This window comes from Solanum tuberosum, unplaced genomic scaffold (genome assembly GCF_000226075.1).
Source record: "Solanum tuberosum cultivar DM 1-3 516 R44 unplaced genomic scaffold, SolTub_3.0 scf00087, whole genome shotgun sequence".
Lineage (NCBI taxonomy): Eukaryota > Viridiplantae > Streptophyta > Magnoliopsida > Solanales > Solanaceae > Solanum > Solanum tuberosum.
This window is the reverse complement of record NW_006239017.1, coordinates 1,232,869-1,245,819: the sequence shown is the minus strand read 5'-3', so window position 1 is coordinate 1,245,819 and position 12,951 is coordinate 1,232,869. Positions and strand designations below refer to the sequence as shown.

Here is a 12,951-nt window from a genome sequence, read left to right as displayed (position 1 = left end):
CTGCCGCCGCCGCGGCCGCGGCCTCAGTCGGAGATTGGTGAGGGTTGTTGTCCATGGCGGTTTGCGGAAAATGGAAGCTACTATCTGTGTAGGGAAAATGTGAAGGTGTAATGGTGCTCTGCTCTAGCTTTGTACTAATTTATACAGTTTCATTTTTTTTCTTTTTCTTTTTTAAACAGCTTCTATTTTTTTATTTTTTATTTTAAACAGCTTTTATTTTCTATTATAAAAATGGACTTATAATATTTAATTCTAAAACCGTATTTGTTTTATATCAAACTAGAATCCAAACATTACTTTAATATATTTTATTTTTACTACCAACTGCATTTTCTAATCATGTTTTATGTATGACCACTTTTTTGTTTTCAAAAGTGTTCTTCTTTCTTTTCTTTTCTTATTCTTTTCAAAATGGGAATGGGAAAGGAGAAATATGGGAGCAGATTACGAGGTGGTGGAAAATTGAATTCTCATTAACAATTTCTTTTTGAAAGCTTCTAAAATAAGCATTTTTCTTTTTAGTGCAAAGGATATTATTAGTGGTACTATTATGGAAGTATTCCTAAATCAGTATTACTCCCTCTGTCTCATTTTATATGTCATTCTTTTCTATAAATAGTTATTTAGTAATACATGTCATTTCATAAAATCAATGCATAAATTATCATATTATTCCTTTTTTACCCTTGTGAGTTATTAGCCTTGAAAATATATATTTGACCAACTTAGAAAAGCTAAGTAAATGATTCATGTTCATTGGTTAAATTAATTAATCAAAATAAATTAATTCATATTCATTGATTGAAAACTTGAGTTCCAAAAAAAATTAAATAAAAGTAGAATGTAAAGTTACATCATTTATTAATGCAAGTGCAAAGTAAAAAGGTGACATATAAAATGAGACGGAGGGAGTATTTTATTACTCTCTTCATTTTAATTTATTTGATTTATCCATTTTTGAAAGAATATTTTTTTCTTATTAGCGACTTTTTAATTTTAATTTTTCATATAATATATTTAAATCACATAATTAAAAAAATATTTTAATATATTTTATATACTTTTAAGTTAAAATCATAAAATTTTATCCTTTATTTTCTTGAATTTCAAATCAACTCAAAATAGATCAAACCAATTAGAACAGATGAAAAATATATATAGTGGCACTTCAAAGTCTAACGTGAGGAAATTCATAAGTGAGTCGTTACAATATGAGATATTTCGAGAAGCATTGGAGCATTTGATATGCCTTGGGCCTAGTAGTGATAGTCTATTTTCTTTTCTTGAATTTTTATCGAGTGATTGGTATTCATTTTGAAGCTTGATTATTTTGAATCTATAATGTGTAGGGCCTTATTTGAAGAGAAATGCTTCCTGTGAAGAAAAAATTTATAATATTCATGACTTAAATTCGAAATTTCTAATTAAGAAATGAATTGCATATTCATTGCACGTCTTTGATGTTGTGATGGACTATTTTCTTTCAACAAGAGTATTTACAAAAAGAGGAAATTGCTCTATAACAATGAGTGCTTAGTTCCTGATTATTGTTTCTTCTTGTTGATTTTAATTTAGGTGTAAGTGTTTGATTAAAAAATAAAAATATAAAGACATTATAAATTGTGATTTAAGATAAATTTATCTACATTATAATCTTTTAATTAAAGGGTCATTTGGTATGATGTATAAGAATAATGTTAAATAAAGTGTATTATCAATGTTTGCATTAATTATGTTTATATTATTTCTTATGCATTGTTTGATTTGGTGTATTAAAAATAGTATGGATTGCATGATTATTATTTTTTTTTAAATAGTTAGATACAAAGACATCCTCCACAAATATGGTGAAAAACTGTAAAAAGGGATTTGAGAAGGCAATTGGATTTTTAACCATGTCAATCCATCAATTAAATTTTCTTGCATTACTAATAATAAATCTTCATGTATAATATATTCCTGGATACAAAATAGAGTGTATAACTAATATTGCATTAGTTACACACAGGCTGAAAAGGTGTACCTAACAAGGAACTACTATTACACAAAGCCAGTACATATATTATTTCTTCTCATACATTCTACCAAACGATCCCTAAAATTATCAAAAAGTTTAAAATTAAATTATAACTCCCTCCATCCCAATTTACAATTTACATGACACAATCTTATTTTAGTCCGTTCCGAAAAGAGTGGCACATTTCTTTAATTGACAAGCATATGACATAATTAACATTTTACTTGGTTTGGGTTTCATTTATTTCGCAAAAAGGTTCATAAAGCTGTATTCTTCTATTTAAAAAATTATTTATTTCAAGGATAGTTATGAAATATTGTAAAGTATTTTTATATTTTTTAAACTTCATGCTCAATTAAATCATATCACATAAATCAAAAAAAAGAAAATATCAATATAAAAATATATTATTTTTTAAATTGACTAAAATAAAAGAATGTGATAAATTTTGACGGATGGAGTTTTTTTTCGGGCCTACAGGATAATTTGCCAAATTTTAGTACTCCTACTTAGCAAATTTTTAGAAGCGAAAAGGTACGCTGGGGTCCACGCGCTACGTGAAATGTCACTGACCACTCATAAGGTGACACGCAGACAAAACTTTAAATTTTGGAAATGAAATACACATCACTGACAACAGCCTCATGACTTTTGAATGAAAAAAGTACTATAACTAGTCATGTCATTTCAGTTTGTTAGATATTTTTGCTTAATTTTTTTCACGAATTTTTTATTTGATGTCTTATATTTGTATTAAAATTTGATTAATTTATACTCAGCATATAACATGGCTCATTTCTATGATTGATTGCTTGACGCTTCTATTAAAAAATCTTTTTTCATTCACAAAGATCAAAATTTGAAACATTTAATTAAAATGAAATATCATACATTTCATAGTCACTGCAACCCATGTCACAACCATTTGAAACTCTCTTCGCATCCAAATGATCAAAATAATTTTAAAATATTGGCAACATTAGATTGCTTGTCCTAATAATTAGATTACTTATTATATTTATTATTTGTTGTTTTCTTTTCTTAGCAACATTACATAGCCATTAAAAGTGAAATATTGAATTATCGTAGTTGAATCTTGATTAGCAGCATCATTAGCGTGAAGTCGATATGTCCGAGTGGTTAAGGAGACAGACTTGAAATCTGTTGGGCTTCGCCCGCGCAGGTTCGAACCCTGCTGTCGACGTTTTTTTGCAAATTCTTATTTTGAGCTTCATGGCAGAATTCAGGAAGCTGCATTTGTCTTCCTAACATTGAATTAAATGTCAATTCATATCTGTCGTGATCTGAATCTTCATACTTCATTTCCATCGACAATCATTGTGATTTTTGCTTTGAGTTGAAATCAATGGAATACTATTTAGCTTATGAAATTGTCCTTGAGTTTAAGGATAGCAATAGTTGTGCAGTTGTACAAATGATGTGAAGGGACCTTGTCTACCATCGCTTGCAAAGGATAAAACACATAGTTGTTATCGGTCCTTGCCTTACGGTTAGTATGAAAGAAGGTATTTCAGAGAGAGACCGAGCAGGAAGTAGAAGTGCAATACATATGTTTTACGTAACAAATATAGTATATCACATTTAAATTCCTGACAACTCTTGGCACAAAAATTTGCATGGCGTTGCCAGTTCATTCTTGAAGACAACCTTCAATGTAAGGGTTATATTTATATGGTGCAATTTACATCACTCAAAATCAAAACCTGCAAATCTGGATTGCAGACGAGGAAAAGGTAAAATGATTCCAATACAGTGTAGCTGTCCAATTTAATAACACCAACATTCAGTCAAATATGATTGGCCCATCGAGCTCATATGAATCAATATGCTACTCCCATTCCTCGTTTATCAAGAGTTGAACTTCTTTCAAGTAATTAGTTACCGGATCTCCTTAAGAATGCTAATACGCCTAAACCCGCAACTAATGCAGCACCAGCTGCTACGGTGCTGTAGGCTGAGGCCCATGCAGATTCAGTATGAGCATAATCCAAACTACCACCCGTTGTTCCTGAATAGTCTAAGTGCAATTTTAGCCCCTGTTCAGGTTGATTTTTGTCATCAGTCCTTATTTCGTAATCAAGAAAAGAGACTGAACAAAATTTAATATCTAATCATAAGTCAATCTTCCTTCCTGTTACTAGGGTTTATGTTCATACACATTAACTAAGGCCAAAGGAAAGTCAATCATACCTTCCAACCTGAAGATCTTGCATGGTCAATAGCTGCTGTAAGATCACCATCTGATGCCAGTACAACCTTGTCATGATCTTCATCTTCATACTGCAAGAGAGTAATTGTTCTTGAATATAATAATCAACTTGCTCAAACAGGGAAAACCAAGAGGAGGAGAATCATTCAAATGTACGAGGAAAAATTAATGCATTCAACCAGAATCTGAGGAAGATTGGTCCGGTCAATGTCATCCCCCACTCTCTGAATTATTGCAGCTATTAGATCTGTCATGTTCTGAATATCTGAAATATCATAAAAATAATTGGGTCATCATGGGAGTCAAGATTATCATAATTGTTAAATTATGAAAGACAACAAAGCACAAACATCATATCAATTTCCTAGAGTTAGTTTCAAGAGACAAAATAACAAACAAGTTCCAATTTTTCCCAATAAGGGGTAAACCACAGAGTTTAAGGTCTCTCTAATAATAATAAAAAAGAGCAAGCAACAGACACTGCTGAATATATAAATGCCTGATGGTGAAATTCAAGAGCACCAACACAAAGAACAATCGAGAAACACAAGTGACATGGAAACAGTTGAAAGGACAGAACTTCCATAAATTTGATAGGAGTCTAGAGCCCTGGGAAAATTACGACAGTTTGGAAGGCAGGTCTCAAGATGCCTAAAAGAGAGAAAATAGAGGTACACATTTTTTGGTTTGTTCACACATGTCAACGGGTACAGCATGATTTGGCATCATGAATGCATATATAAACAAATGGGCCAATGGCAACAAGAATTTCCAGGTACAAGATACACAAGGTCATATCTGATTTTTAAATCAAGCAATAAGATTTTATAAACAAAGAGCATAAAACACCAGCATACAAGAAGTATACCAAAAAGTAGAATCTTACAATAAGATATGATTTTCTATGAACGACACCCACAGCGAAACCTCATGGATGCACCAAAAGAAAATAAGGAATAAAAGGCTATTCATTAGGTGTACATAAAAAGATACACAAGGTCATATGATAACATTCACAAGTGCCTAATTTTTTTTGGTTAACTAAAAGCATAGTATTTAAACATACCACAGTTGAATCTGTGCATCCTCCCTTTTTTGTCTTTAATCTTAAATGAAAAACTAGTTGGCTGGCTAGATGAAGGATAGGGAATAGATCTTCCTGTTTCTGTCCCTTCAGAAGCCAATTTCAAGGAATTCTCACTGAAATGTCAAATAAAAAATGTGAGAGATAATACAAAAGGAAAAGAAAATGAGTTCACAGATAAGAGGCATTAACCTCCGCGTCTCATCATCATCATCAGGAGTCAATGCCATAGCTGAATCCCAAAATCTTTGCATCATAGAGTTTGCAGCTTCATTATTTACTCCAGCAGCATTTCCCACCTGATTAGTATCAGTTCTTGAAATAAATTTCCAGAATCTTTGGGGAAAAAGCGAACTTAACAAATGAAATATAGAACCTAAGATTAAATAAAAAAAATTCAACATTCCACAAGATTGTTTGCTACTTTTAACTTAATGACATCCTATATTACCTTGATTTTGACATGATATTAATAGTTGAAAAGGTGCCTCACAAAATTTAACCCTCATGTTAAGTTTTTAATCAAATAATGAAACAAGAAGAGTTTTAAAAAATCATATATGTAAATAAATTGGGCACCTTCCATCTAAAAGCGAATAGGACAACTTGACCAATTAAACACATTTGTACAGAAAGCACAAACAGCAGCCACAATGGCTAAAGGATTGGTTGAAATATTCACTGATCCAAAATAAAGAAAAAAATTAAATATTAATACTAGCAGTAGAGGTCATAAAGATATTAATACTAGCAGTGGAGCTCATAATCAAATGCAAGAATCTTTGAAACACCATCGAGCAGATTGCTTTTGCAGATTGTAACCTAAATTAATTTTGAAGTGCAACGAAATATAAAATAAACCTCCTGGGTATTCTGTTCACACATTCAACAAAGTTAGAATTTCTTTTACTTAGGAAAACTGACAACCTAGTTTACTTTCCATAAAAGTTTAGTCTTAACAAAGTGGTCAGCAGGATTTCAACTTAAAAGATCCAAACAAGAGTTTATGTCTTTGAATATGTATGGATATGTTGGCAAACTCATCAAAGTAGTCGAGACTTGAATGAGGTAATTACATACAAGGCCGTATCCAGAAAGTGAATTGACCACCAACATGATAGCCCAAATGATAACAGTTGCTAATGACAAGTTGAGAAGGGAAAAATTGACATGTTCATGTGTACTGCCTTACCGTGGCTACAGCTGCATGAGTGATATGAAGCACATCAAGAACAGAAACAACAGTTCCCTCTGCCACAAAGAAGAAGTACAAATTTATTTAAAGAAATATGAAGAAAAAAAAAGATACTCTAACTCAAAGTGTAACTGGAGGCGAATAATACCTTTATCAACAACAGGAAGGTGTAAAAATTTCCCGTCATGCATTGTATGTAAAGCATCAACAATAGGCATATCTATTGAAGCACATTCTGGATTGGGGGTCATTACCTGGATGTTAGATGCAAACAAAATGGAAGTTATTAGAACTTCTCTCAAATCTCAAGAAAGAAAGGAAAACAAAAAAGATTGAAAAAATCTAAGTTTCAATAATTCAAAGAACTAGTATTGTTTAAACCTTTTACTTCGATAATGACCAGCGAGCTATCCCGAAAAAGATACCCCCTCAATTATCGAGAGAGAGAGAGATTACCCTTTCGACGAGAGTGGATTCAGGGGAAAGATCTTGGGCTATGACTCGCATCAATAAGTCCTTTGAACTGCAGAGTACATGAGGCAAATCTTCTCATTAGATGATTAATATATGCCATTACACTATAGCTCAGAATTGATAAATGTAAACGAGTGAATACAAGGGGAACACTACTAACGTTAAAATCCCTCGTGGTTTGTTGTCAACTGTTATGATTGCAGAGCTTGTTCGACATTCGAGCATCTTTTTGGCTGTGGCTAGAACAGTATCATTTGGTTCAACTGTAACAATCCTAAAAACACCACAAATCAACAACAGACAGTGACTCGCCTGCGGATTACTTCAAGGTTAAACTAATCTAAAAATGAAGGTATTACATACTTTGAATTTTCAGAAATGATGGTAGACAGTGAAGGCCTGAACATTCTATCCCGAAGTGCTTCTATAAATGTATTTGAACTTGCTAAAAACAAAAAATATGGAAAGTTAATAAATGCATTTCAAGACCAATCAAAATCATCATTCAATCACATGAACTTGACAAACACAGTCAGTATATAGACACTCCTACACTATGCCAATGAAGAATAGTAACACAAAACTAAACTAACCACAGCCAGTTGCCCCCCAGTGTTTTTCAACTCCCTCAACGGCAGCTGCAATGGCCTTTCCTTTCTCAGCTGCCCTTTCGAGGCGAGCAATCGCATCATAAAGGCACTTTGCAATATCAAGCAAAGCAACGACCTCTCCATTATCTACAACTGGCAAATGTCTAAATTTTCCTGTTGTCAAAACAAACATACGATGTTGGAAAGGTGTTCAAGAAAGTTAACAGCTTGAGTTATTTCAAATACACCAACCTAGCACCATTTTCTGCAAAGCTTCCACGGCAAGTGTGTCAGAAAGCACAAAAACTGGATTTTTCGTCATTATCTTTGAAACTGGTGTTTCCTGTATATTAACTTCTGGAGCAATAACCCTTGTTGCTATATCCTTCAATTTGTCCAAAGGAAATAAAAGAAAAGGATGCATGAAGAATTAGTTAAAGATATCACCTTAATGGGTAAAGGAAAAGCATCAGCAATATAGGCAGCTCTACAGAGGTCTATTTACTAAAATTTTACAGCCTTTTTGCATGATCAAAGTCAAACCTTATCTGTCAGGATACCACATAGTAATGCATTTGAATCAGTCAACAACAAAGCATCAACTCTGCGAGCAGCCATCTTGCGGCAGGCTTCATAAATACTTGTAGTTTCAGGTATTGTAAGGGCTTTTGACAGCCTCAATCTTTTAACTGTGCGTTCTCCAGTCAGTCCCCTGTTCCAAATTTGTGAGAAACAAATATCAAAATTCAAATAAGCACACAAAATGATGATTACAACTCAGTGACTATTATTGATCCCAACTCGAAAGCAAAACAAGTTTTTTAAATATTAGTTATCCTCGCTAGCAAAAGAATCTCGTAGCTATGCTTTGTTCCTGAATAAAATTTCATTGCATGTGGCAAGAACATAACAAAGGACCATATACTTAAATTGCTAAGCAATCTCCAAAAGTTGCATTAAAGAAAAAATAAATCAACCACCTAAAAGGGGACTGAATTCAAACCAAAAATCTGATCAAACAAGAACCTCAAGGAGCCTGCATAGTATAGCCAATTGAACCACTCAAAATGAATGGTGGGAGCATTTGAGTATTGGACATGGGTGTAAAGCGAACAAGTCATCCATAGACAATTGCAGCATACAATTAAGCACTTCCATCATGCAGTTTTTCAACATCAGATAAGACTTCGCCGTGAGAATAACAATCACTGAGCTGAGGTTCCAACTATAAAATATTTTTTCCATACTGCCAAACATTCTAAGTATAGAGTATAAACTCTTTTCTTTTCCCTCATATAGCTATAAGTAAGCAGCAAATAAATCATTGATATCCCTGACTAAGAGCTCATATCCATCTCCAATGTTCAAGTTGGGGGAAGAAGCGCAGTGGAAGAATCAAGTAAAGCTTAATTTCACATGACAAACATTTCAAGTGGGTGGCAAAACTAAATCCAACACTATTAATAATATATGATGGCCACAATGGTATGGCACCACCAACTTCCCCAAATTTACTAGCACAAAGTCCAACGATGTACCTAAATGAGAAAACATCCATATCTCTACGAACTTGAGTATTGGAATCAATACATTTCACAACTAAAAAGATTGATTTTGAGTTCGATCCTACCTGACAAAACAGAGCTAAATATATTCCTGACACTATAGAAACCTTTGCTTTAAAGTTTCTAGAAACAAACTTATAAAATCCAGATTAACATTACTTCAATAAAGGAATTAAGCATACATGGAACGAGATACAGAAATCGACTTCCGGTGAGCAGAATCCGGTTGTACTCCTCCATTTTCCGCGGCTGCTTTCTTCTTAGCGAGTGAAGAAGCGTTCGTCAACGATATGCTTCTCCTCGATGATGATCCTCCTCCTTGACTCGTCGGCATCTGAACTCTACAGCAATCAAATTATTCAATAAAAAACTTAAACTTGAGATTTCAACGGAACCACGTAATGGATAAAATTGTCAACGGTCGAATAATGGAAAAGACAGCTCTCAGCAGAAAAAATAGGAGCAAAATATGAACAATATTGATGACGCTGTGGATTCAAGTATCAACTGCCGGAAGAAGATTTTCCGGCGAGGAGTGGAAGGAGATGGAGGGAAACCCTACGGATGGAAGAGGAAAGGAGAGGATTAGCGTTTGAGCTGAGAATTGAATTGAATAGAATAATCTGTGGGAAAACGCCGTGATCTTGTGGGGCCTTAACCAGTAAGATCCTTCCACGTAAACCAATGACGAGGATTCCAATTTCACTGGAGCAAATGAGGAGTTGAATTAAGACGGTGAAATTCAATTTTGAAAATTGAATTTTACTGTTACTCCTTTGAGTCCTCAACTTTCTTTCTTTTTTTTCTTTTTCATTCGTATTTAATTTAATTCACATCCTCCCAATTTCATTTTGTGAAAACTATTATTATTCTTATAGAGCCAAATGATTCTTTTCATTAATTCAATTACTTATTTTTAATAATAAAAGTATACTAATTCAGAGCTTTTTATGTGCCTTATAATATCAAGTTAAATATATTTTTAAAATAAGGCAAAAATTAGAAGATTTGATGTTCGTATCCTAAACCCTTTCATTCTTTTCAAACAAAAGAAATATCAATTATTGTCCAATAAAATCTTTATTATTTCGGATTAATTATGCAAAGAACTTAAATTTACATAAATGACTTTTCGGAAAATAGAGAGTAAAGTAAGAGTACTACACCACTAGTAAGAAGCTAGTTTAGAATCAATTCCTTCTCCCACATCCATCAATGGTAATTACCCCCTTTCAACTTATTCTTCCTATGAAGGACAATTTTGTTTTTCCTTCCAAGACAAATATTCTTAGTTACATGTCCAAATATATCTTCATAAGCCGGATTTAATGGCTCAAATCACTTATTTATTTACTGATGAAAAGTTATCAGGACTTCTTGTTTCAAACAAATTTAATTAAAATACATTTTGAAAAAAATAGACTTCCTTTGAAGCGAAACAAATAGACATTCATAAAAGTTCTCATAGAATCGAGATGTCAAGGAATCGTTCATGTACAATATGATAAAGCATGGGGGCGGCAAGTGTGATTATTGAAGTTAGAGGAAGAATATATAGTTATAAGAAGTTAGAGGGGCCCTGCAAAAAAAAAGAAGGAAGGACAAAACAAACAACGAACGTGATGACGAGAGGAAGTTGCTCGGATGGTAAGCACTCCTCATTTTCAACCCGAAGGTTGCGAGTTCGAGTTACTAATGGAGCAAAAGGGGTGGGAGCTCCTAGGGAGGGTAAAAAAAAAAAAAAACGTGATGAGAACATCGTATAAATTTTGAAAAACATAAGTTTAAAAAAAATAAAAAAATCTTGAATTAATGGACAAGAGAAGAAAGTACTAAACACATTAGTGGGATGAAGTATATTCTAGTGTATTATACTCTTTCTATTTTATTTTATAGGACAATATTTAATTAAAATAAAAAGCTAAAGATAGTAATTTAAACCATCTATCTAAATAATTTTATGAGTATCAATTCGAGTACCTTGTTCGAGATTATATAACTCTAGGTATAAAGTAACTCTTAAGATGAAATTTTAACAACTAGTATATAATTATAGACCAGACCATCTATCATACTGCCATATAGGGGTGTTTACGGTTTGGATAAAAACCAATAAAAACCGAAAAACCGAACCAAACCGATTTTATTTGGGTTTGGTTTGGTTTTAGATTTTTGAAAACCAATAGTATTTGGTTTGGTTATGGTTTTATTCAAAAAAACCAAAGAAATAACCGAACCAAACCGATGAATTATATATATATATTTTATTAATATACATACTTAATAGATTGTTTTTATAAACAATGTAAAGATCTTATACATATTTTCATTAAAGTTTCTTTATAATTTACTTATTGAAAACAAAAATGTCCAAGATGAAACATTTATCTTATTGATTTCATGTATATGAGTGTCTATGACAATTCTTTGTGGGACTGAAAATGTTATTGTCTCTTCCTTCTAGACTAATATAGTGAATTTTAAAGCTTTATTGATAGTAAATTTAGTGATCGAAAGTTCAGTAATTTAAGTCATTCTAACTATTTTTCATTTTGAATGGATTGTTGTCACTTTTTTCACATTTTGAATGAATTGTTTCTTTTATTTTTGTGTATGGTTAATAACCGAATAACCGAACCAAACCAAACCGAAACCGATAACCACCAAACCGATAAATGTATATTATATTTTGTTTGGTTTGGTTTTGATAATTTAAAAACAGATTAAGTTGGTTTGGTTTTTGTTTTAACCAATAACCGATCCAAACCAACCCGTGAACACCCCTACTGCCATATATAATCTAAATAGGTTAGATTCATGATTTGAATTTTATAGGTTTGAGATATTACTGAATTCATTGATTATTTGAGTTACTGAGTTCGAGATTTAAGTCAAAGTTACTGAATTAGTGACTTCTTATGCATCCAGAGGCGTATGCAGGAGGGGGTCATCAGGCTCATGTGAACACATGTTTCCTCCCGAAATCATATATAGTAGTGTTATATTTTTTAATTTTTTGTTAAATATAAATGCGTGAACCCACACTCGAAGTATCATATAATGCGACCATAATTGGGTGCACCTCTCAGCAAGGTTTTTTCTTTCTAAAATTTGGTAATATCTCTCTGAGTGGTTATTGATAGCACTTTTGGTGTTTTAATTAATCAAGCATTTCAATTTTGGAACTATAACTTAAAATTTTAACTGCTTTCAATAATAAGAACCTAAATGTCAAACCGATTAAATTCACCTTTTCATAATAATGCACCCATCATCCCGAAATCCTAAAAATCCGCCCCTGTATGGTTATACAAAAGAAGATGCTTTGCCCTCCATCATAAGGCTTTAGCATGTTTCTAGCTACTTCTCTTGAGGAACAAGCATGGAATCAATTTTCAAGACCATAATAAATTCTGGCCACAAATGTTGAATTGAAAAAAAATACTACTGTGCAATCTTCAATACATATTTCCCTGCAACTCAGAAAAAAATGTTAGATTGGGCACCAATTATTATTGGTTACCTTCTATTCGTACTTCTTTCGCCTGGACTCATATTTCAGCTGCCGGGGAGTCAGCGTCACGTCGAATTCGGCAGCTTCAATACTAATGGCAAAGCCATTCTCCTTCACACACTACTCTTTTTCGTCTTTTTTACTATCCTCATTTTGGCCTTTCGCATTCGTATTCGCTTTGGCTAGCACTTAGCAGCCAGGCACGGAAGGTTCATCCGAACTTCTTTTTACCAAAAAGCACAGTACTATATACATATGAAGTTGAATTTATATATATATATA

At 32.7% G+C, this 12,951-nt stretch overlaps 2 protein-coding genes and 1 non-coding gene across 3 annotated transcripts in view; 1 reads left to right on the top strand and 2 right to left on the bottom strand.

The window, feature by feature from the left end:
- Positions 1 to 136, bottom strand: part of LOC102603380 (nuclear transcription factor Y subunit C-1-like) — a 4,626-nt gene extending 4,490 nt beyond the window's left edge. The window contains exon 1 of the mRNA XM_015308802.1: positions 2 to 136. Within this exon, the coding sequence (XP_015164288.1) occupies positions 2 to 55 (54 nt within the window). The 5' untranslated portion in view covers positions 56 to 136. The remainder of the gene's footprint in view (position 1) is intronic.
- A 3,003-nt stretch (positions 137 to 3,139) lies between these two features.
- Positions 3,140 to 3,221, top strand: TRNAS-UGA (transfer RNA serine (anticodon UGA)). The gene has a single exon. It is a non-coding gene; the product is annotated as a tRNA-Ser (tRNA).
- A 369-nt stretch (positions 3,222 to 3,590) lies between these two features.
- LOC102603043 (CBS domain-containing protein CBSCBSPB1-like) lies at positions 3,591 to 9,760 on the bottom strand. The gene is made up of 14 exons (XM_006347331.2): positions 9,338 to 9,760; positions 8,134 to 8,302; positions 7,843 to 7,975; positions 7,594 to 7,764; positions 7,364 to 7,445; positions 7,161 to 7,274; positions 6,983 to 7,049; positions 6,675 to 6,780; positions 6,524 to 6,582; positions 5,524 to 5,630; positions 5,314 to 5,447; positions 4,427 to 4,512; positions 4,229 to 4,318; positions 3,591 to 4,074 (listed from the first exon to the last, which is right to left on the bottom strand). The coding sequence occupies exons 1-14, from the start codon at positions 9,487 to 9,489 to the stop codon at positions 3,913 to 3,915; spliced, it is 1,632 nt and encodes a 543-aa protein (XP_006347393.1). The 5' UTR covers positions 9,490 to 9,760; the 3' UTR covers positions 3,591 to 3,912.
- Positions 9,761 to 12,951: the final 3,191 nt, after the last annotated feature.

Bases quoted from the DNA above. Each gene is read 5' to 3' on its own strand.
- LOC102603043 (XM_006347331.2), bottom strand. From the start codon at position 9,489: ATGCCGACGAGTCAAGGAGGAGGATCATCATCGAGGAGAAGCATATCG. The intron at 5,448-5,523 runs GTTAATGCCTCT...TTGACATTTCAG, and splicing joins GATGATGATGAGACGCGGAG to TGAGAATTCCTTGAAATTGG. The intron at 4,075-4,228 runs GTATGATTGACT...CAACCTGAACAG, and splicing joins CAAGATCTTCAGGTTGGAAG to GGGCTAAAATTGCACTTAGA.